At 44.6% G+C, this 25,154-nt stretch overlaps 1 protein-coding gene across 1 annotated transcript in view; it reads left to right on the top strand.

Annotated features, from left to right (window-relative positions):
* LOC141228647 (RNA exonuclease 1 homolog) overlaps positions 1 to 25,154 on the top strand; it is a 195,430-nt gene that overhangs the window by 45,293 nt on the left and 124,983 nt on the right. The window contains exon 3 of the mRNA XM_073667344.1: positions 13,414 to 13,512. Coding sequence (XP_073523445.1) covers positions 13,414 to 13,512 — 99 coding nt within the window. The remainder of the gene's footprint in view (positions 1 to 13,413; positions 13,513 to 25,154) is intronic.

The raw sequence follows: 25,154 nt of genomic DNA, 5'->3' as shown, positions 1-25,154 counted from the left end.
TTTCTCCTAGTGGAGGAGTTGGAAATAGACAGTATACCCAAATAATGTTACTACACAGATTCAGTAGCTAGTAGATTCAGTTGATAGGTTTTAAATATATAGGTGCATAGAATGCTTCCCAATAATGTTGATGGCATGACAGAACCAGATGTTTAGTACACATTATAACCAAGAGGAAGTAACACATGAATGACAGGAATAAGCACATAAGTTACCAGACCCCCTGATGCATATTTCGCACTATGGCTTCCTCGGGGTGTCTTGTGAGTGGCATGACCGGTGTGTCTTTTTATAAGGAGACACCGCCAATAGGCTGTGTCTCTAACATTAGGCAGCTGTGTGCCGCTGTCATATGGGGTAACAACGTCACATACTCCCCCAGCTGCGATGTCCAACTGCATGCAGTCGCGCCCCCTCAAGTCACGCCTTGGGGCTTGTCACTGAGAAAGGCGGTACCGGCATAATGTCACTGGTTTCTGTTGGTCTGTATTTATTTTTAAATTTAGTTTGCAATTTTTTAATTTTGATCTACATTTTCTGTTTACATTTATTCGTTTACCCATGACAGCACCACGAGAGAGGGGATCCTCCCACCAAGGACAGGAAACTTACAGACTTAAAAGGGCGGCGCCTCTCTCCCACCTCAATTTTGTTTACTATCCTTGATGGGGGAGCCTGTTCAGGCTACTTGAAGATAGAAGACCTGCCTGGCTGGCATATTCAGGCAGGGATGCATTCTCTGCCTCAGCTGGCGCAGGATCCCTGAAAGCACCACAGTGGGCTCAAGAAGGCCTACTACATGAGTGGTGGTAGTATGAGCTGGCTTGCCCTGCCTAGGGATGGACCACTCACGTGTGGCTCAGACGGCAGGTGGATGAAGCATGTAGGTCCGAAGTTCTCCCCAGCAGCTCAAACAGGAAGTGTGGAGCTCGCCGGCGGTTGACGCTACAGGCGCAGCCGGGTGACTCGGGCCAAGTTGGTGGCCCGCAGGATCATCCGGAAGTACCGGCGTTTTCAGCCAATGACTCACCAGGAGGGGGGGCATGCTCGCTCTTGGGGAGAGGTTCCCCAGCGGGGAACACTTCCCCATCAGGAAGCCACGCAGGGGGTCAGGTGACCCAGAAGTACCGGGCAGTGGCCATTATAAGAATGGCTGGCTCCACTGCAGGGGTGCTTCCCAGCTCATCACCTGTGGTTTCATGATGAAGCATTGCGAGCAGAAGCAGCAGCAACGAGATCAGCTGCTTGCCTGGGGAGCCCCAAGAGAAAGTGGTCCAGCACCACCCTCGTACCAGAGGGAGCAGCCGTTCCACAGAGGCGTGGATCCACAAGGTCCAGCCAGAAAAGCTCAAGCAGGAAGAAGATTTCTGCAGCCCCAAGGGAGAGTCCTCCGGCTAAGAGATCCTTCAGCAAAACTGGTACCGTATATTTGAGCAGAGGGTAAATGATCTTCGTGAAAGCTCACTTGGTTATTGTCCCTTCTCCTGTTAAAATTTTTCCAGGGTAAGAGGTGTGGTGCCAAATCAAAGCACAAGGAGTGTGCTTTATGTAAAATCCCTCTGCCAGACTCTTGCCTTTTAAAAGCTCTGTCAATCTTGTATTGATCAGACAGTGGCTGAAGAAACCCCTGATTTCTCCTCAGGGTTGAGATCCTTGATTAAAGAGGAGATGGGCGAGGCCCTCTCCAAAAAAAAAAAAACACGATAGGAGTGCAGGAAAAGGAGCCTTTTCCAGTGTCTGAAACGTCCTCAATTCCCATTGAAACCGAAAATTCTGATTCCCCCGTCTGCATCCTCTTCAGATAGCGACTCGGGCCTACACTGTTTTCCTCTAAACAAAGTTGACGCTCTAGTTAAAGCTGTCCGCACCACGATTGGTATCGAGAAACTCTAAGGCAGAAAAATCTGAGGATAGGATGTTCGGGGGCCTAGACCAGAAAAAGAAAAAGATGTTTTCCCTTGTATCGTAAAATACAAGTAAAGGTTAATTCAGAGAGAGTGGAAGAAGCCAGAAAGAAGGGGCTCTCTTCCACCTTCACTCAAGAGGAAGTACCCTTTTGAAGATGCATCATCCTCCTCTTGGTCCAAAGCCCCTAAATTAGATGTGGCCATAACCAAAGCCTCCAGGAAATCTCTACCCTTCGACTTGGGGGCATTGATGGATCCGCTTGACAGAAGGGTGGATACCTTTCTAAAAGGCACATGGGAGACTTCAGAGGGGGCCTTTAAAACCTGTGGTGGCAGCTACCTGCACTTCCAGGTCTTTAATGATTTGGTTGGAGCAGTTAGAATCACAGTTAAGAGGGGGTATCAAGGAGTCAAATCCTTTCTTCTATTCCCCTCGTTCAGGGTGCTGCAGCTTTCCTTGCTGATGCATCGGCAGACTCTGTAAGACTAGCAGTAAGGTTGGCCGCCTTGTCAAATGCTGCCCGTCAGGCCTTGTGGCTAAAATGTTGGCCGGAGGTCATTCAAGCCAGGTCCAGACTGTTTTCCATCCCGTGCGAAGAATACCTGTTCAGTCCTACTATAGATGAGATACTAGAGAAGGCAGGGGATTTTAAGAAATGGGTTTCCGTCGGTGTTCATGCCTAACTACAAGCGGTCATTTCGGGAAAAAGTTTATCTGCGGAAGGCCAGCGAAAGACCAGGAGAAGTATGAAGAGCGCAGACCAAGAGGTAGAGGACTGTTATTTTGATCCTCCTCTCAGGGGGGCGAAAGTCAGGGCAATGACGCTTAGTTCAGGTGGGGGGAGAGGGAGGCTTTCCTCCTTTCTCCCAGCATGGGAGCCCATCATGGCGAGCAGCTGGATCCTCTGGTGAAATCTGGACTGAGGGAGTTTCATTCTCTACCACGGGGAAGATTTATGATTACTCCCTCCCAATCCTCCCTACAGCATAAGCTAGCCCTGCAGCAGGAGGTCCAGGACTTGATTGCAAAGTCAGTCCTGATTGATTTGAAGTTCCAGAGACAGAGAGAGGTCAGAGTTTTTACTTCCCTCTCTTCTTAGTGCCCAAACCAGATGGCTCCTTTAGAACAATAGTCAATCTGAAGGCCTTAAATAAATAGCCTAAATGGTGTGCTGCCTCCCTGGCGCTAGAGTCCGGCACATCGCGGATCGGGTTGACAGGTTACTGGGTGGGGCTGGCGAAGACCCAGCGGTCATGGTCCACATCAGCACCAATGACAAAGTGAGTGGTAGATGGAGGGTCCTTAAAAATGATTTCAGGGACCTAGGTAGGAAGCTTAGGGCAAGGACCTCCAAGGTAGTTTTCTCAGAAATACTACCAATCCCGCGAGCCACACAGGAGCGCCAACGGGAAGTTAGGGAGGTGAATAAGTGGCTAAAGAGTTGGTGCAAGGCAGAAGGGTTTGGGTTCATGGAGAACTGGGCCGACTTCGCGGTCGGCTACAGGCTCTACCGTAGGGACGGGCTGCACCTCAATGGGGAGGGTGCAGCGGTGCTGGGGAAGAAGATGGCTAATAGGTTGGAGGAGTTTTTAAACTAGAGACGGGGGGGGGGGGGGGGAGGGAAACCAAGGAAATAGGTGGGATGTGAGGCAAGCAAGGGGAGAAGTGAATATGAGGGTGGAGAGGTGGGTGGGGATAGTATAGTTAGATCGTTAGAGAAGAATAGGATGCTAAATAACCCCAAAGTTTTATCTTGCATGCTGACCAACGCAAGAAGCCTGACCAATAAGGCGGATGAGCTGCGGGCGCTTATATCGGAGGAGAGGTATGACATCGTAGGTATAACAGAGACTTGGCTAGACGATAGCTACGACTGGGCGGTAAATTTATTAATTATAGTTTATTTAGAAGGGACCGGAAACAGGGGAAAGGCGGAGGAGTCTGCTTATATGTAAAGTCATGTCTAAAGCCCAGACTAAGGGAAGATATAGGAGAGGGAGAAGAGGGGGTCGAGTCCATGTGGGTAGAGATAGAAGGGGCAAAAAATAATAATAAAATATTACTGGGGGTCTGCTATAAGCCACCAAATATAACAGAGGAGAATGAGAATCTGCTATTAGGACAAATAGACAAAGTAGCAAAACATAATGAAGTGATTGTAATGGGGGATTTCAGCTACCCGGATATTGACTGGGAAACAGAAACCTGTAGATCTCAGAAAGGAAAAAGGTTCTTGACAAATATTAAGGATAATTATCTCTCCCAACTAGTGCAGGAACCAACGAGAGGGAAGGCCGTGTTGGACTTAATATTGACTAATAGGCCTGATAGAATAACTGAGGTACAGATAGGGGGGCACCTAGGTAATAGCGATCATAATATTAACGACTTCAAAATGCCCTTCAGTAGGGTTATCAATAAGGGAACAACAAAAACATTAAACTTTAGGAGGGCGAAGTTTGATCAGCTGATAGAAAACCTTCAACTTATTGACTGGGACAAAGTACTTAATCAATGGAATACGAATAGTAAATGGGAAACCTTCAAAAGAATTCTGAATACTCAGTGCGAGAGGTATATACTGTATGGGAATAAAAGGGCCAGAAATAAGAGGAAACCAATATGGTTGAACAAGAACGTAAAAGGGGCGTTAAATAGCAAAAAAGAGGCATTCAAGAGATTAAAACAGGAAAACAGTAAGGAGGCACTGTTACAAGGAAAAAACGAGAACCTGTAAAAAACAAATAAAAATAGCGAAGGAGGAAACAGAGAAACGTATTGCTAGGGAAAGTAGATCAAATCCCAAACTGTTCTTTACGTATATAAATAGTAAAAGGATTAAATCGAATAATATTGGACCGATAAAAAGTGAGGAAGGCAAAATCATAGAGAAAGATGAGGATAAAGCTAATCTATTAAATAATTTTTTTTTGACAACTTTCACAAAGGAAATAGAACTAACAGGAGAAATGAGAAGTGACAAGCTTAATCCTCCACTAAGTATGACTAATCTAACCCAAGTTGAGGTACAGAAACGCCTCAGTAACATTAAAATAAACAAATCACCAGGACCTGATGGCATACACCCACGGGTACTAAGGGAACTAAGTAATGTGATAGACAGACCGTTATATCTTATATTTAAGGACTCTGTTGAGACTGGGTCTGTACCACTTGATTGGCGACAGGCGAATGTAGTGCCAATATTCAAAAAGGGAGCGAAAAGTGACGCCGGAAACTATCGGCCGGTGAGTCTGACGTCCGTTGTGGGCAAAATTTTTGAAAGCTTCATTAAAGAGGCAATTACGGAGCATCTTGATGCTAATAATCTTTTAATCCCGAACCAACATGGATTCATGAGGAATCGCTCCTGCCAAACAAACCTGATTGACTTCTACGAGGAGGTTAGCTCTCGAGTAGATCAGGGGGAACCAGTGGATGTCGTGTATCTCGACTTCTCAAAAGCGTTCGATAGCGTGCCACATAATAGGTTGGTATACAAAATGAGAATGATGGGGCTGGGGGAAAATGTCTGCAAGTGGGTAGCTAACTGGCTAAAGGATAGAAGGCAGAGGGTGGTTATAAATGGAATATTCTCAGATTGGGTAAGCGTCACTAGTGGGGTACCACAGGGGTCTGTACTAGGCCCAATGTTATTTAATATCTTTATTAACGACATAGTCAACGGGATAAATAGTAAAATATCAATATTTGCAGATGACACAAAGTTATGTAAAACAATTAATACAAAAGAGGACAGTGCAGACCTACAGAGGGATTTGGATAAGCTGGGTAGGTGGAGCATTAAATGGCAAATGAGGTTTAACGAGGAGAAATGTAAGGTCATGCATATGGGAAGGAAAAATGGAAGTCACCAGTACTCACTGAATGGGAAATCATTGGGGAATTCAGAGATGGAGAAGGACTTGGGCATCTTGATAGCAAACTAAATTGGAGTGCCCAAAGTCAGGCCGCTGCTGTAAGGGCAAACAGGGTAATGGGATGTATCAGAAGATGTATAGCTGCAAAGGATGAGAACATTGTTCTTCCACTGTACAAAGCACTGGTCAGACCACACTTGGAATACTGTGCTCAGTTATGGGCCCCAATATATAGAAAGGATATAAATGAGCTTGAAAAGGTACAAAGGAGGGCAACAAAATTAATAAAGGGAATGGAGGGACTGCAATACCCAGAGAGGTTGGCAAAACTAGGACTATTCAGCCTGGAAAAGAGAAGGTTGAGGGGGGACATAATAAATGTGTACAAATATGTTAGGGGACAGTATAGAGACCTTGCCCGGGATTTGTTCAAAAGGAGGGATATTACGGTAACAAGAGGGCATTCACTAAGACTGGAAGAGAAAAGGTTTCAGCACCAGCATAGGAAGGGGTTCTTTTACGGTAAGAGCAGTGAGAATATGGAATTCACTGAGTGAGGAGACGGTAATGTCAGATTCACTACACCAGTTCAAGCGGGGACTGGATGCATTTCTAGATACCAGGCAGATTTCAGCATATACTTAAAAATAGAATAAAATAGTAGGTTGATACAGGGATTTATTCTGACTGCTGGTTTCAGAGTCGGGAGGGAATTTTTCCTCAGGTGAAGATTGGCTAAATCATTTGGGGTTTTTGCCCTCCTCTGGATCAACTTTAGCAATTACAGAACTAACAGGTCGAACTTGATGGACGCAAGTCTTTATTCGGCTTTACAAACTGTTACTATGTTACTATGTTATGCACCTTTAGATGTGTGCCCACGATGTGTTAAGCGTTTCCGCAGCGGCAAAAACGCTGCAGAAACGCTTAAAAACGCATGGTAGAAGGCCTGCCATGTTCCCCAATGATAACCCGCAGCGGAAATTTCCGCAGCATGTGCACAGCACATGCGGATTATCATTGTGGAAAAAAAACGCAGCACTAGCAATTATTTTGCTGAAGCGCTGCGTTTTCGCCGCCATTGACTTTCATTGGAATGCTTGGATTCCGCATCACTGGATCTGTACATGCGGAATCCAAGCGTTTCAATGTGCGATGGTAGCCTGGTCTGGAAGACAGGAGACTCTCCTCCGGACCCGTAAAAAAAAAAAAAAAAAAAAAAGAATAAAATAAAAAATATACATTATACTTACCTTCTGATGGCCCCCGGTCTCCTTGTCTTCACTTGCTGGCAGATCGCGGTGGACTGAAGGACCTGTGCTGACGTCCTAGTCATGTGACGGCAGGTCCTTCAGTGTGGTGTACCGCGAGCTGCCGGCAAGCCAGGGCAGAGCGAATAAAGACTCCGGGGGCCATCGGAAGGTAAGTTATATATTTTATTTTTTTATTTTTTACCATTCTTTAAGGTCACAGTATATAAATCCATGCCGTTTGCATGGATTTATATAGTGTGACCAAGTTGACAAGCACTTTTCCAAGTGATGCTAAAATCGCTTGGAAAGCACTTGTCAACCCGCATGCGGAAATGCATGTGAAGAACGCTTCACATCCGCATGTCCCTGGCAGGAAAAACGCATGTACAATCCACATGCGTTTTTTCTGCCAGGGAGATGCAGAAACTCTCAGGAAAAAATCCTGAGCATTTCTGCATCGTGGGCAGATAGCCTTTAAAATGGAAACATTGAAGAAAGCAATAAAATTTATCTTTCCTGGTTGTTAGATGACAGTCTTGGATCTCAGAGATGCTTCTTACCATGTACCCATTCATACGGATCACCAAAAATAATTAAGGGTGGCGTTGAATATATGGGGTGTAATTAAATACTTCCAGTACACATCCCTTCCCTTTGGGCTATATATGCAAAAACACCAAGCCAGACTTCCTGAGCCTCAATACTTTAAAAGGAGAATGAATAAATCAACAACCCCTTTATAATAATTCAAATGTGGGGCCTTCCAGTGGTGGATCTACTCGCCACCAGACAAAATCGAAACGTGAGAGAATTCTGTTCCCTGAATCCCAGGGAAGATCCCCTCGTGGTGGACTCTCCCCTAATCCCCTGGAAGTTCGGCCTGGCTTATGCCATTCCTCTTATATCCCTGCTTCCAGCAGTCATAAGGAAAGTCAGAGCGGACAGCGTGAATAGTGCTCATAGCCCCCTTCTAGCCCAAGAGGCCTTGGTTTTCCGGTCTGAGGGAGATGTCAGTGACAGACCCGTGGATGCAACCGGAGATCCCGGACCTCCCCTCGCAGGGGCCGATTATCCACTCTCCAGCTCCAGGACTACATCTGACGGTGTGGAATTTGAAAGGGCATTATTAAAGGAAAAAGGGTTTTCATCTAACCTAGCAGAAAAGTGGTTGCCATGCGTATATGCCAGAACCTGGAGGAAGTTTCTATCCTTCTCAGGTGTTTAAAGTGTAAGAAGGGGCACCTATAGGAAAAAAATTTAATTCCTTCAAAAAGGCCTGGAGTTGGGGTTGTCCACTAGTACATTGAAGGCTCAGGACTCGGCACTTGGTGCCTTGTTTTCTTGTGATAGGCCAGGAAATTACTGTGTCTCACGATTTATCAAAGCATCGTTTAGATCCAGGCCTGTTAAAACTAAGCTGATTCCTTGGCACTTGAACTTTAGTCTTGACTGCTCTGTTCAACCCACCTTCCGCATCCCTGAAGATTGTCTCCCTTAACCCTTTTACCCCCGAGGGTGGTTTGCATGTCAATGACCAGGCCAATTTTTACAATTCTGACCACTGTCACTTTATGAGGTAATTACTCTGGAATGCTTCAACGGATCCCCCTGATTCTGAGATTTTTTCGGGATATATTGTACTTCATGATAGTGGTAAAATTTCTTCGATATGACTTGCGTTTATTTGTGAAAAAATCAGAAATTTGGTGAAAATTTTGCAATTTTCAAAATTTTAATTTTTATGCCCTTAAATCAAAGAGATATGTCACACAAAATAGTTTAATAAATAACATTTCCCACATGTCTACTTCACATCAGCACAATTTTGGAACAAAAATTTTTTTTTAGTAGGGAGCTATAAGGGTTAAAAATTGACCAGCGATTTCTCATTTTAACAACAAAATTTACAAAACCATTTTTTTAGAGACCACATCACATTTGACTTGACTTTGAGGGGCCTTTATGACAGAAATACCCAAAAGTGACACCATTCTAAAAACTGCACCCCTCAAGGCGCTCAAAACCACATTCAAGAATTTTATTAACCCTTCAGGTGCTTCACAGGAATTTTTGGAATGTGGAAGAAAAAAATTAACATTTAACTTTTTTCACAAAAATGTTACTTTAGACCCAAATTTTTTTATTTTCGCAGGGGTAACAGGAAAAAATGGACCCCAAAATTTGTTGTGCAATTTCCCCTGAGCACGCAGATACCCCATATGTGAGAAAAAAAGCACTGTTTGGGTGCACGGCAGGGTTTGGAAGGGAAGGAGCGCCATTTGACTTTTTGGATGTAAAATTTGCTTGAATAATTAGCGGACACCATGTTGCGTTTGGGGAGCCCCTGATATGCCTAAACAGTGGAAACCCCCCACAAGTGACACCATTTTGGAAACTAGACCCATTAGAGAACTTATCTAGATGTGTGGTGAGCACCCTGAACCCCCAGGTGCTTCACAGAAGTTTATAACATTGAACCATAAAAATAACATTTTCACATTTTTTTCAACAAAAATGTTTTTCAGCCCCCAATTTTGCATTTTCACAAGGGTAACAGGTTGCGTTTGGGGAGTCCCTGATGTGCCTAAATAGTGGAAACCACCGCACCCTCCCCCCCCCCAGTGACTCCATTTTGGAAGCTACACCCCTCCAGGATTTTATCAAGGGGTATAGTGAACATTTTGAACCCAGAGGTATGACACAGAATTTGATAACCTTAGGTCATCATATTGAATAAGTTGTCATTAGTCTAGAGTGCAAGTGCTCGCTATTTGAGTTTGCATCAGGTACTAGGGTATGCACAAAGTATCGTGGGTGCTCAAGTGACATGCTTGAGTCCCTGCCCCGCATGTTTTTTTTATTAGACACCCAAAAAAAAACATGCGGGGATCGCTCGTGCATGGCAGGCAATCCCCGCAAGGGTTTTTTTTTGGCTGTATAACAGCTGCAAAACATTTTGGGGAGGAGACTCAAGCATGTCACTCGAGCACCCGCCATACTCTGTGCATACTCAAGTAGCGAGTACTTGCGCTCACTAGTCGCCATATCGTCGTCATTTTTTTTTTCTTTACTTCTGAAAAAATCCCAACCCTAACCCTAACCCAAACCCTAGCACAACCCTAACCCTAAAGTTTATTTTTGACGCAGTTCCTCGTGTGGTATAAGTGATTAGACGACGTTATTCTTGGGGTCGGTGCGATTACAGCGATGCCAGAATCATATGGGTTTTTTATGATTGACAGCTGTCACACACTAAAAGACACATTTTTTTGCAAAGACTAGTTTTTGCATCGCCATATTTTGAGAGATATAATTTTTCCATATTTCGGCCGACAGTCATGTGACAGCTTGTTTTTTTGCGGGACAAGTTGACGTTTTTATCGGTATCATTTTCGGGCAAATAACATTTTTTGATTGCTTTCTATTCCGATTTTTGGGAGGCAGAATAAACAAAAGCCAACAATTCAGGAATTGTTTTTTTTATGCCGTTCTGCGTGTGGTAAAATTGATAAGGTAGCTTTATTCTTGGGGTCAGTACGTTTACAGCGGTACTGCAGATTTTTTTTCTTTTTTTTTTTATATTTAGGTGCTTTTACACAATAAAAACTATTTTATAGAAAAAAATTGTTTTTGCGTTGCTTTATTCTGAGAGCTCTAACTTTATTTTTCTGTTGGAGCTGTATTGCGGCTTGTTTTTTGCGGGACAAGATGACGTTTTCGGCGGTACCATTTTTATTTACATTCGTCTTTTTGATCGCGTTTTATTTCATTTTTTGTTTGGCGGTATGATGATAAAACCTCGTTTTATGTTTCGTGTTTTTTTTTTTTTTTTTTTCCCAGTGTTCACTAAAGGGGTTAACTAGTGGGACAGTTTTATAGGTCAGGTCGTTCCGGACGCGGCAATACCAAATATGTGTACTTTTAAATATGTGTACTTTTATTGGTTTCTTTTTTTTTTTTTTCATAATAAATAAATATTATGAATTCAATATTTTTTTTTATTTTTGGGGGATTATTTATTTATTTATTTATTTATTTTTTTAACTTTTACACATTGTCCCACTATGGGACTTTCACTTTTTGCAGCCTGATCGCCTGCATAGCATAGAGAGCAGCAGCTCCCTATGCCGTGCAGCCTGTCAGCGCTGCACAGGGAGAAGTTACTTTGGTCCTGCACTGCGCATGACCAAAGAAACTTCCTGCCTCCTGGTGACCCGAATGTTGTCATGATGACGTCGGGTCACCATGGCAACATCCGGGACCGGATTCAGACGCCGCTGGACGCCAGCAGAGAAGGTAAGTATAGCGCTTACCTCCTCTTGCCACCGGAATGCTGCGATCGATTTCGATCGCAGCATTTCGGGGGTTAATGTACCGGGAGTGGTGCGGGACCGCTCCCTGCACATAGCACCAGGTGTCAGCTGTAACAATCAGCTGACACCCAGCGGCGATCTCGCCCGCACCGCTTGTGTGTGGGCGAAACCGCCAGGGCGTATTAATACGTATCATGCCCATAAGGCCCAGGGCACAGATGCGTACTAATACGCCCTGGGTCAGAAAGCTTGTTAAAACATCCCTTCTAGTCGTGTTAACTTCAGCCAGGAGAGTAGGTGATATCCACTCTATCTATGCCCCCTTCCCCTTCACTCAAATATTAGATAAGCTGGACATGGCCTAAGGATTACTTTATCTTCCTAAAGTGGCAACTCGTTTTCACAGAATTCAGGAAATAGTTTTGCCATCCTTCTGTGTCAGCCCTAAAAACCACAAGGAAAAGAAATTACACACGTAGGAGATGCATTATCAAATATCTTGCAATCACGGAAGATTACAGAAAAGATAGGTCCCTTTTCATATGTCACCAGGGTGTTAGGAAAGGGTTTAGGGCCTCAAAATCCACTATTGCCAGGTGGATAAAGGATACCATCGCTCTTGCTTACTCATCAAGCGTTGAGAAATTACCGGAAGCTCTGCAAGCCCATTCTACTTGGGCCGTGGCGACCTCCTGGGCGGAGAAGACAGATGTCTCCATAGAAGAGATATGCAAAGCCGCTACCTAGTCCTCTCCCTCTACCTTTTACAGGCACTATAGACTAGATATGTGTGTCTCTACCGATCTCACATTTGGGAGAAGGGTGCTCAAGGCTGTGGTCTTTCGCTTGAATTTTCCTCTCTGTAATTCTTGGATTGTTGTACTAACCTTGGCGGTCCTCTCATGCTCTGTAAACCAAACTAAGGCGGGAGAGAGGCACCGCCCTTTAAACTCTGTAGGTTTCCTGTCCTTGGTGGGCAGATCCCCCTCTCTTTTGGTGCTGTCATGGGTTCCGAAAAATCCCGTTACCGGTAAGTAACAGACTTCTTTATGCATGTTTTCTGTGCAGTTTATTTTTGTATACAGTGCATCTGAGGAAGGTCTGAGCAGACAGAAGCATTATTTATTCACTGTTTATTGCAATTTCAAACAAACTACCTTGAATTCCTATGATTAGAATGCAAAGTTCTTCTATTACCTATTGCTAACAGTCCACTGTACTACAGGGCCATTACTTGGCCTAGTGTTGCCTTGACAACTGTCAGGACACCTTCATCTAAAGGTTTAAAAAGGGAGCCCTCTGTTAACCATCTAGATGCCACTGTCATGACTGACAGCTGCATCCAGGAGGGTAAACTACCATGATCTGTGCCAAAACAAATCATGGTATATGCAGCAGGGTATCTGTGGGGTGTGTTATTTACATAATCCTCAGCACTGTTAAAAAAAAAAAAAAAAAAAAAAAGCTGTGTTGAGCATTTAGGCCTCTTAACTACTGCCATAAAAAGGCATATTGGCGGTCATTAAGGGGCTGTACTCTGAAGGATTTACACCAGGGGTGCGGTTCTTCAGGCCCACGGGCCGTTTTACTCCCTTCGATTACCTTTTATCCGGCCCCTGGGCAGATTCCCAGGGACCACAGTGCTTGGGCGGGTAGCTGTAATTTGATAGCCTTCAGCCCATTAATTATTTCTTGCTTTGTGAGCACGCTCACGCAGTGTTCTCTACTGAACGCTTATTCGCATGCAATGTAAGATTACGTCTTGAGACCAGTACCAGCATCAGGACATACTTTGTGGGCGGAGTTAGCGGTCAATTTGTATGGCCCCCAAAGGATGGTATAAATATCCAAATGGCCCTTGACAGATAAGATTCCCCACTCCTGCCTTGCACTGTAGATCTCAAATTGTTTGACTTGTAATTCTATGAAGATAATGTGAATGCTTGATGTAACGGTCTATATAACTAATATGGCTTACTAAACTGTTATTTTAGTACTGCAAATAAATTACCTGATTAAAAAAAAAACTGTATTTAGCGAATATTTCATGCATTTTAGGTTAAAGATCAATCTGAAATAGAAGTACAAGAAGCTAAGGAAGTAGATGTAATTCCTGGCCAAAAGAAGAGAGTTGCTCATCCAGCACCGAAATGTGATGTAACTATAGACCTTTTGTCCTTGTCAATAATACTGTTTTTTGTAACTTGCTGCTTGTCAATTTCTATTGTCTAATATTACTGGTGTCCTTGGTTTACAACATTTGCAAGCACTCTACTTTTTTGATAGGGCTTCAGAATCTCTAGTTTTGCTGACGTAAAGAAAATATACTGATAAGTTTATTGGTTTCCTTTAAAAAAGTCTGTTTTTGGGCAACTGATATAAGACTTGATTTTCCATTTTAAAAGGGATGACTCTGGGTAACTTTTGCACTATGCCCCAGAAGTGGCAAGATTATAATCAGTAAGATTTTTTATGTAAAATGGTTATTACGCAGCTCCTCAGTTTTACCTTAAGGTATAGTGGAGTATTAAAGCAAGTGTTCTTTGCCAGTGGGCATGTACCTAAATGTGAGGTACATGTATATCACATGACTTATCCTAGTGTATGAAGCAGCTCAGGAGCTTCAGTATGATTTTTAAAATGCCTGTTTTCAGAAACCTTCTTGCTCTCCAAAAATTTCCTATTAGTTATATAGTTAATAGGGGGAGATTCAGCTGCTATAAAACTCTCCATCCTAATTGTATCTAAGAGTGTGCATGCTGCAAAAGGGAAACAGAAGGAAACCCTAAAATTGCAGAGGAGTCCGTCAATACATCTCCTTACGGCTTAACTTAAATTGCTATGTGAAAATCTAAAGTCCTCTAACCTTAGCAAGGAGTTGATTTCATGAGTTAGTTAAATCCAATAATATTCATAATTTACAATTTCGCTCATTTACTTGATACTTTTTAAAAGGATCCTGTCAGATGGTTCTCGTTTAGGGTCTAAAAACCTTCTAAGTATATGAGATGTTGATTTTCTATAGCTCTCTCCCCATTTCTCTTCCTAATGCTGTATCCTGTCAGTGATTCACAGATCACTCTTCTGTGACCTGCTGCCTTGCCCATTATTCCCATGCTGTGCATGCGCAGATCTACACTCGCAACGTCACCAGGACCTTACTGTGCATGTGCAACCTGAGAATCACTGACCCTGCACAAGGTATCGACTGGGGGAGCAGGTCACAGAGAAGATGACCTGTAGGTCACAGGATGCCTGTGTCGTGAGGAAATGGGGAGAGGTCGGAGAGCTTCAAGTCCAGGCCAAGCCCCCCTCACTTGTGAGCACATGTACATAGCCAATGGGTTTCTAGAAAATTGAGGCACAAACCTATAATTCAGGGGAATGGACATGGTCAACATAGATGTTTACAGTCTGACAACCTGCAGACAGATTCTTTTAAGAGACTTGCTTCTCTTTAGGCTGGTTAATGGCATTATCTTCAAAAGCACACTGTAAATAAGGGTTGTTTTTTTTTGTTGTTTTTCACATGTCATGTCATTTTGTAAGGTGCTGCGATGCAGACATATCACCAAGACAGGAAAAGGGAAACCATACGAACATAAGTAGTCTCATGAGCAGTGTTGAGCATTCCGATACTGAAATATCGGGTATCGACCGATATTCGCGGTATCGGAGTTCCGATACTTTTAGAATATCGAATACCTGAATTGGACGTTCCCATAATGCCTGCGCTCTGCAGTGTCTCTGAAGGATGACCAGCTGGATGGCAGCGCTCAGCTGCGATCCAGCCTGTCATCAGAATGCCATCCCAGCGTGAGAGAATTCTTCTGCGCTTGCCGTGAGCACATAGATTAGATAGATAGAAACATGTCAGTCACATATATGAAGTACAGTGACAGTGTTGCTTACTGTACTTGTCATTTAGTGTTAAAGGATTTATTAAAAAAAATAATAGTGTTTTCATTCACAGTCTCTTTAAAAAAGTCGTCCGGCAATTCAGCAGCGGTACCCGACAATTTAGAACAGAAAGAATAGAGCATCACACATAGATTAGATAGATAGAAACATGTCAGTCACGTATATAAGAAGTACAGTGATAGTGTTGATTACTGTACTTGTCATTTAGTGTTAAAATAAAGGTTTTATTTAAAAAAAAAAAAAAATTGGCGTGGGGTTCCCCATAATTTTAGTCTCTAGCGGAGGTTAAGCAGACGGTTGGGGCAGATGTTTGAAGCCTGGGAAGGGGGTAATACCCATGGATCTTCCCAGGCTACATCAGCCAGACACTGAGGAGCGCAAGCATGCCTGCGCTTCTCAGTGTCTGCGGCATGGCAAGCTGGATGGCAGCTTTCGGCTGCGATCTAGCCTGTCATGTGAATGTAGCAGAGCTGGAGCCGTCCTGGGAACCATGGAAAGGTAAGGATGAGGTTGCTTTATTATTTTACTTTTATTGCAGAAGACATTGGCTTCATCTGGAATGGGCGATACAGTAAGTATGGTTTAATTTAGAACAATAAAGAATTGTGTTTATTTCAATTAAAGGACTTTATTCTGGGTGTTTGTGTTTTTTTTTAACTTTGACTATGGGGTTAGTAATGGGCGTGTCTTATAGACGCCTCTCCATTACTAACCTGGGCTTGATGTCAGCTGGCATTATAAGCGGACATCAACCCCAGCCCTATTACCCCACTGCCACCGCTATAGGGCAGTGGAAAGAGCGAGGCTAACTGCCAGAATTGGCGCATCCTATGGATGCGCCATTTCTGGGGTGGTTGACGGCTGATGTTTCTAGCCTGGGAGGGGGCCAATATTCATGGCACCCTTCCTGGGCTATTAATATCAGCCCCCAGCTGTCTGCCTAGCCTTTTGCTAGCTATTAAAATAGGGGGGACCCCACGTCATTTTTTTGGGGGTCCCCCATTTTAATAGCTAGTAAAGGCTAGGTATTCAGCTGGGGGCTGATATTAGTAGCCTGGGAAGCTCCGTGGGTATTACCCCCTTCCCGGGCTTCAAACATCTGCCCCAGCCGTCTGCTTAACCTCCGCTAGAGACTAAAATTACGGGGAACCCCATGCCAGTTTTTTTTTTTTTTAATAAATCCTTTATTTTAACACTAAATGACAAGTACAGTAATCAACACTATCACTGTACTTCTTATATATGTGACTGACCTATTTCTATCTATCTAATCTATGTGTGATGCTTTATTCTTTCTGTTCTAAATTGTCGGGTACCGGTGTATGCCGCTGATGAATTGCCGGCTTTTCATGTAATACATTCTACGTTATTCTTAGTTGTTTTCCTTCATGTAGAATTAACCTACAAGGAAAGAAAGGGTTTATTTTCATTCCGATATTTGTGTCCCATTGACTTGCATTGGTTTCCTGTATCGGAATCGGCGATATCCGATATTTTTGGGGTATCTGTCCGATCCGGTATTTCCCGATATCGGAAGGTATCACTCAACACTACTCATGAGCATTGCAGTTAACAGTCTAAATAAAATAGATTATGAACAGAGAAAATCGAGGATATAGCAATGAAGGCATTTTCTGTAAAACATCACTTTCATTCCATGTTGTATTAAGGGGGTCTTCTAGTCCAGACGTCAGATATTTTTACTGCTATTTTTGCGTGGGGGGGTTTTATATAAAGTAGAAGGATCTTTGGGATAGGGTTTTTACAATATATTTACATATGTTTGAAGTACATTTTTATATCCTGAAAAAAATAAAGTACTGTTAAAAATGCAGTGATGTGGTCAAGGAAAACAAAACTGGTGAACGGTGGCCACAGTCCCTGCTGTTGTACTTGTCTGAAACAAAACAAAAAAAAAACACCAAAGAGATTCTTAACTACTATGATGGTCTCTATCTCTGGTAGCAAAATAAAAAAAGTGAAAATGAAAAAAAAATGGTGTCATGCTGAAAATTGAGTCGATTTTTGGCACAAATGGAGGCCTGTCAAAATTACAGAACTTGAGAACTTGATTCTGGTACAGGAGATGGTCACTTATATAGTAAAAATGTGTGCACAAGCCCGACTGGATTGACGAATTGGTTCTGGAGATATCATGGCCACTGATTTGAGGAAAAAAATGGTTTTGAAAAGACACGTTAGTTTTTTCATACTGATTATACAGACACGTTTACCATCAATCAGCTATTTCAGGACCATAGTGATCCTTCCCTTCCTCATGCTCATAAAATTCCCACTGAGCTGCTCTTTTTTGCGATTAGATCTGTCATCTCGAACAGAGTTAGACGAACACCTCTTCGAGCGACTTAAATGAGCCTCGTCCAGAGTATACACGTACATCTCCACTTGCTGTCAAATAGTCATTCCCATCACGTTGATTACTTTAAGAATTGCCATAAATCCCTAGTTAAAGATAATTATTGCCAAAAAAGTAGCTATGTTCACAATCTTTGCACCAAAATGAGTGAGTTGAGTGATTCGTTGTTGTTTTTGCATTTCTGTTGCAAAATAACATTCCAGTAAATCATCCGATGACAGCTCTTCATAATTGGCTTTATTACCTCCAATACATGCGCTATATGAGGTGGTTTATAGTGATGGAAGGTTGCGATTGTACTTTCGTCTTTACGCCACTTGCACCAGCTCTTTACCCAGTGGGCAGTTGTCATGTGGCGGTTTATAATCAGTGGAACTTTTATGATAGTATGTGGCCCATATTTCTTTCCTCGACTGAGTCTGCATGTCTGCAAATAACTAAGCCATAATACTTAGTGAGTTCACTAATAACTGTATCTGTTAACTTTCCAGAACCTTTGCCACCAATACCTTTCTTATTTTTTTTGTCTCATGCCCATACTTTTTTCTTCATTCTTATTTCACGACAGTAGCCTCATCTTCATACGAATTCTCATTTAGAATTTCACAACATATTTTGCTGTGCCCAATATACTTTTTGTAAATAACTCTGTGCTTCTCCTGTGATCTCAAAACTCTTTCAGTGATGGCGTCTATCTTCATTTTACCCACACTGCCATCTTGATTTATGGAGCACGTTTCTTCGTGTTTCATACCATATATTGTTTTTTTGTTCCAAACACTTCACGCTTGACACCACCCACCTTTTAACCACGGCAACGATTTTTTTTTCGAACGGTTTTTTTAAAACAGAGTGGATACACCAAATAAAGATGAGAATCCTTTTTTTCCATGTCCAGTCACCAGAAACTGTACTGTGTTGAAAGATATTTTATTATATGGCAAATGTCTAAGTCGCAAAATAAATTTAGGACTTCTTGTCCAACACCTACACGTCAAACACCAATGCGACTGTTGATTTCAAATGCCTTGTCAGTAATTGGCGAGGAATCTATGTAAACATCGTTAAAGCAGCACTTGATGTTAATTTTAAATCCTACATCTCGATATGGCGTCTGAGAGAATTTTACATTGACAATTGCATCTCTGTAATAAAACTTGAAAGACAAACACCTGAAAAAATTAAGAATGCAGTAACCAATTTCACTCAAACATGCCACTCAATATTTATGAAGTTTTAGTTTTTTGCCAATGTGCTTGCAAACTGTGAATCCTGTTCACTCATGTTGGTTGCCTCCAAATATCTGTTTGTTTTTTTAGAACGATATGGACTCTTTATAATCTCTTGTCTTTTATCCATTTCCATGAAGTCTTTAAACTTCTAAAATTCACAAATAACTTTGTTACCGTCCACTCACCTCGACATTCAATACAGATCGCCTATGGCCGCCAGAGTGCAGCTTTCAACATTGAAGCTGTGAAGTAAAGTGAAAGCTGAGCTCTGGTTGCTATGGACAACTAGTCTGAGGCATTTTTGAGATCCTTCAGGACATACATTTCTGCTTTATACAGATTCACCTATTAGATCTCTGATCAGTGTGAGGTGATTACGAAGGGCCAGAATAATATTTATTATTATAGCGCCATTTATTCCATGGTGCTTTACATGTGATAGGGATATACATAGCAAAAACATTTACATAATCTTAACAAAACATGTCAGCGACTGGTACAGGAGGAGAGAGGACCCTGCCCGTGAGGGTTCACAGTCTACAAGGGATGGGTGAGGATACAGTAGGTGGGGGTAGATGAGGTCATGCAGTAATGTGGTGGGGCGGTGGTTACTGCAGGTTGTAGGCTTGTCGGAAGAGGTAGGTCTTCAGGTTTCTTTTGAAGGCTTCCATGGTAGGTGAGAGTTTGATGTGCTGGGGTAGAGAGTTCCAGAGTAGGGGGGATGCGCGGGAGAAATCTTGTATGCGATTGTGGGAAGAGGGAAGTAGAGAAGGAGATCCTGTGAGGATCGGAGGTTGCATGCAGGGAAGTACCAGGAGACTAGCTCACAGATGTATGGAGGAGACAGATTGTGGATGGCTTTGTATGCCATGGTTAGGGTTTTGAACTTGAGTCTCTGGGCAATGGGGAGCTAGTGAAGGGATTGACAGAGGGGAGAGGCCGGGGAATAGCGGGGGGACAGGTGGATTAGTCGGACAGCAGAGTTTAGGATAGATTGGAGAGGCGCAAGAGTGTTGGAAGGGAGGCCACAGAGCAAGTGGTTGCAGTAGTCAAGGCGGGAGATGAGGGCATGCACTAGTGTTTTTGCAGAGTCTTTGCTGAGGAATGCACGGATCCGGTAGATATTTTTGAGTTGGAGTCAGCAGGAAGTGGAAAGGGCTTGGATATGTGGTTTGAAGGCGAGATTAGAGTCCAGGGTTACCCCAAGGCAGTGAGCTTATGGGACTTGGGAGAGTTAACAGCCATTGACGTTGATGGACAGGTCAGATGGGGGATATGAATGAGAGGGTGGAAAGATGATGAATTCTGTTTTATCCATGTTAAGTTTTAGAAATCTGGCAGAGAAGGATGAGATGGCGGACAGACATTGTGGGATTTTGGTTAGTAGGGAGGAGATATCGGGTCCAGAGAGGTAGATCTGTGTCATCGGCATAGAGGTGATGCTGAAAGCCGTGAAACTCTGAGCTGTCCCAGGCCAAAGGTGTAGATGGAGAAGAGCAGAGGTCCTAGAACTGAACCTTGGGGGACACCGACAGATAAGGGGCGAGATGAGGAGGTGGTGTGTGAGTGGGAGACACTGAATGTCCTGTCTGTTAGGTATGAGGAGATCCAAGATAGGGCCAAGTCTGTGATGCCAAGAGATGAGAGAATCTGTAGTAAGAGGGAATGGTCGACTGTGTCGAAGGCAGATGACTGGTCCAGAAGGAGGAGGATGGAGTTGTGTCACTTGGATTTGGCGGTTAGTAGGTCGTTGGTGACTTTGGTCAGGGCAGTTTCAGTCGAGTGATGCGGTTGAAGAGGGAACAGGAGGAGAGGTGGGAGGACAGTTCAAGGTGGACATGTTCTAGTAGTTTTGAGGCATAGGGGAGAAGTGATATGGGGCGGTAGCAAGTCAGAGCGGATGGGTCAAGGGAGGGCTTTTTGAGGATGGGTATGATTGAGGCATGTTTGAAACATGAGGGGAAGACACCAGTTGTTAGTGACAGGTTGAAGAGGTGGGTTGGGATGAAGACTGTGGTAAGGTTAGGGATGAGGTGGGATTGGGTCAAGTTCGCAGGTGATGAGGTGTTTGGAGAGTAAAGAGGAGACTTGACCTTCTTTAATGGTGGAGAAGTGGGGTTTGGAGGAGGAAGGTTGAGTAGATATGAGGAGGGGTTGTGCAGACTTTAGGCAAAAGCTTTGTCCGATGGTGTCAATCTTCTGCTTGAAGAATGAGGCAAAGTCTTCGGCTGAGATGAGAGAAGAGGGAGGAGGTGCTGGGGGACAAAGGAGAGAATTGAAAGTGTTAAATAGCTGTTTAGGGTTGTGGGACAGGGAGGATATGAGAGATGAGAAGTGTTTGTTTTGCTGCAGTGAGTGTGGACTTGAAAATAGTGAGAGATTGTTTGAATGCGATGAAGTGCTCGATGGAGTGGGACCTTTTCCATCCCCGCCCTGCAACCCTGGAGGCCCGTGCAGTTCTTTAGTAAGTTTGGTGTGCCAGGGTTGCCTGTTGATTGTGTGAGCTTTGGTATGTGTGAGAAGGGCAATCAAGTCGAGAGCTGCAGCTATTGTGGTGTTATATAAAGCGGCAGCAACATCTGCATTGTGTAAGGAATTTATATCTGTAAGAGGGAGGAGGGATTCAGAGAATGAGTGTAGGTCAAGGTGTTTGAGGTTTCTGAGAGCGTGTGTAAGTTTGTGGAGTGGGGATTGTGCACCTGGAGAGGAGAGGATAGAGAATGTGAGGAGGTTATGGTCAGAGAGGGAGAGGTGAGTTAGAGAGGTTAGATAGGGAACAGAGGCGGGTGAAGATGAGGTCCAGCGTGTGGCTATCTTTAGGAGTAGCTGCAGAAGACCATTGAGTAAGGAGGAAGTGAGGGATAGGAACTTAGAGACACACGAGTGGGAAGTGTCAATGGGGGATGTTGAAGTCACCCATTATGATAGTGGGGATGTCAGCGGAAAGGAAGTGAAGCAGCCAGGTGGTGAAGTGGTCTAAGAAAGTGGTGGCTAGCCCTGGGGGTCGGTAGATGACTGCCACTTGGAGGTCAGAGGGGGAATAGATGCGCACACAGTGCACCTCAAAAGAGGGGAGTGTAACGGAGGGTGGCAGTGAGATTTGGGTGAAAGCGCAGGTATCTGACAGGAGAAAACCTATGCCTCCACCATGTTTGCCGTTGGGGCGGGGGGTGTGGGAAAGGTGGAATCTGCCATACGAAAGTGCAGCTGGGGAGGCTGTCAGAGGGGGTGAGCCAGGTTTCGGTGATGACGAGGAAGGAAAGTTTGTTAGTAATGAAAAGGTCGTGGATGTAGGAAAGCTTGTTGCAGACGGAGCAAGCATTCCATAGAGCTCCTGTTGTTGCTACTAAGGATTAGTTGGATGGGTATGAGGTTAGAAGGGTTGCAACAGTTTGTGGAAGGTCGTGGATAGGAGGTAGAAGTAACTGTGGGGACATGGCGAGGAGGACCAGGATTTGGAGAGATATCTCCAGCAGGGAGGAGGAGCAGAGAAAGTGTTAGCAGGTGGGTGCAGGAGAGAGCATGAGGTGGCTCTGTGTTTGGAGATCCCGGATTGAATGTTGAGGAATAATTCTGAGCAGGAGGTGAGATGAATGGAGGATGGAGGGAGAGATGAACAGTTCCTTACTAGGTGTAGGGATTTGAGGGGTTACTAGAAAGTGGAGGACTACAGAGGAAAAAGTGAAAGCTAACAGAAACATAGTTAAAAGAGAGTAAGTGGTCAAAGTGTTGGTTACCTGACTGCTGCCCTGACTAATGGCCTCTGAAATAACTGCCACTTATCTCCGAAGCCACTTTGCACAAGAAGACGTGTGCACAACCCAGCACACGTGCACCCCTTAAGGAGCTTCTAAATATATAGGGCACACTAAACCATCAGGTGAGGGGCATTGTGGGAGCTGCTTGTGGCTAAATTAGCAGCTGCTCACCTCCCAGGAGATGGCTGGGTGATCAAAGACAGAGCTAGGACTCTGTAGGCTCTGTAGTTTGGCACCTCTAAATATCAGATAAAATCTACAGTGGGGAAAGGACAGACATATGTGAGTATTGAATGGAGTGAGACAGATAAAGCGGAAATATCAAGCGGAGAATTGTACCAATAAGTTGAATCAGGGAAGCAGAGCATTAGATGGTGACATATACAGCAAGCAGAGGAATGTGCAGGAGCAGAGAATGTACCTGTGTGAAAAGAGAAGAAGACGGGTGTTAGTCCATGGCCTCTGAAATAACTGCCACTTATCTCCGAAGCCACTTTGCACAAGAAGACGCGTGCACAACCCAGAATACTAAGGAATGTTTTTTAAAATGCCAACCAAAAACTACCATTTATTGGGCAAGTTAATCCAAAAGCTAAGAAAGCATACACGCACACAAGGCCGAAAGGAATGATCCATTGAGTGCCGCGTGGTCCGAGCATGCCCCAGAGATCACTCCTGATAAGGTGCTATAACTTTTTTTTTTAAACCCCTTTACGACATAGGGCGTATTAATACGTATCTGTGCCCTGGGCCTTATGGACCAGATATGTATTAATACGCCCTATCTTTAATGCGGCACCGCGACCGAAGTCTCGGTGATGGCATTAAAATTCCGGTGCCATCTTACCTTAGGGTAGATGGCGCCGGCATCTCGGGGGGGGGGGGGGGGGTGTCACCGCCCCTTCACACCTACGATCGCTGTGATTGGCTGTTCAATTCTGAACAGCCAATCACAGGATTTCTCACTGTTTCCGGCAATCAGATTGCCGGAAACAGTGATGTGCAGCCTAGGATCGGTGCTCGAAAGAGCACCGATCCTAGGCTGTTGCCTAGTAACCCCAGCCCTCTCCCCAAACTTCTAGGATCAGTGCGATCGCTGATCAAATCGATCGCACCGATCACAGCGGGACCGCGCGATAACAGGGCGGTCACGGGGCGGTGACCGACTTGTGACCTGCCTGTCACCTCCCCATGACCCCCTGTGATGTCATAGATCCCCCAGCCAGCCCCCAACCAGCTCTGATTGGAACGATCGATGATTACATTGATCGCTCCAATCAGAGTACCTGAACACAGGTGACAGGGCGGTTACCGGCTTGTGACCTGCCTGTCACCTCCCTGTGACCCCCTGTGGTGCGTGCCCAGGCCCCAGCCATCTCTGATTGGTGCGATCGATGTCATCATCGATCGCACCAATCAGAGTACCTGACCGGGTGGTGACCGGCCTGTGACCTGCCTGTCACCCCCCCCTGTGACCGCCCTGCAGATCCTCACACTTGGTGAAGATTTCTACAGAGCGGTCACATCTGATCTGCGCTGTGCTGGGCCTTGTAGTGCCACAGAATCTTCTGTTACACTACAAGACCTTTCTCCTACCTGCTCCAGTTGCTGCTGCTGCTCCGGCATCCTGCTGCGGTCTCCAGGGTCCTGGATCTCCTGCTCTGGCGTCCTGCTGCTGTCTCCAGCTTCTGCATCTTGCTGCTGTCTCCAGGGGCCTGGGTCTGCAGCTCCTTATCATGCTGCTGCGGATCCTGCTCCAGAGCCTCTTCCAGAACCTGCTGCTGATCCTGCTGAAAGAACAGAGAAGACTTTGGTAAGTCCATGTCTGTTCTCCCCTCATCCACCCCTACCTCCAAACCCCCCCCCAGATTATTTTTTTTTTTTTTGTCATGCGTCCTGCAGCGGCTGAGCAGTGTCTACGTCACTGATCAACGACCATGCTTTCTGCTTTTCAGGACTTTTTCTTGTCCCTGTCAATTCCCCCCCCACCACCACCTTAGCACCACATTCGCGCACACACCCAGCAGCTGCCGAGAGTTGATTGGTGGCATAGTTCACCGATCCGCACTCGTGGTCGCTGTTTGCACCACCTACGGTAGTTCCTTTTTTTTCTCAGAAAAAACACACAAACACACAAACACACACACACACACACTCACCACATACACGAGAAAAAAAAAATGGTCCGGCTCATCCCAAACTCGCTATTCAGCGGAGGAGGCATACGCTATTGTTCCCTCCAACACTGAGACTGACAGCGAGGGCGAGGATCCCACATTTCTTTACTTTTCCGATGCCTCATCATCCTCCTCTTCCTCCTCAGGTGCTGCTGGACCGCCCCGCAGTTGTCGCAGGAGAGAAGATGTTCCAGCGCCCCCCACTACTGATCCCGTATGGACCTTGCCCCCCGAAAATTTTGAGCCACTGATTCCTGATTTCGTGGCGGAATCAGGAATCAAGTTTGACACCACCGGCCTCACAGAAATAGACTTTTTCAAAGTCTTTTTCTCT

Source organism: Phyllobates terribilis, unplaced genomic scaffold, assembly GCF_046119375.1.
Source record: "Phyllobates terribilis strain yellow unplaced genomic scaffold, ASM4611937v1 Scaffold_1__5_contigs__length_1240528914, whole genome shotgun sequence".
Classification (NCBI taxonomy): Eukaryota; Metazoa; Chordata; class Amphibia; order Anura; family Dendrobatidae; genus Phyllobates; species Phyllobates terribilis.
Note: the sequence above shows the minus strand (reverse complement) of the source record. Positions and strands in the feature narration are given on the sequence as shown.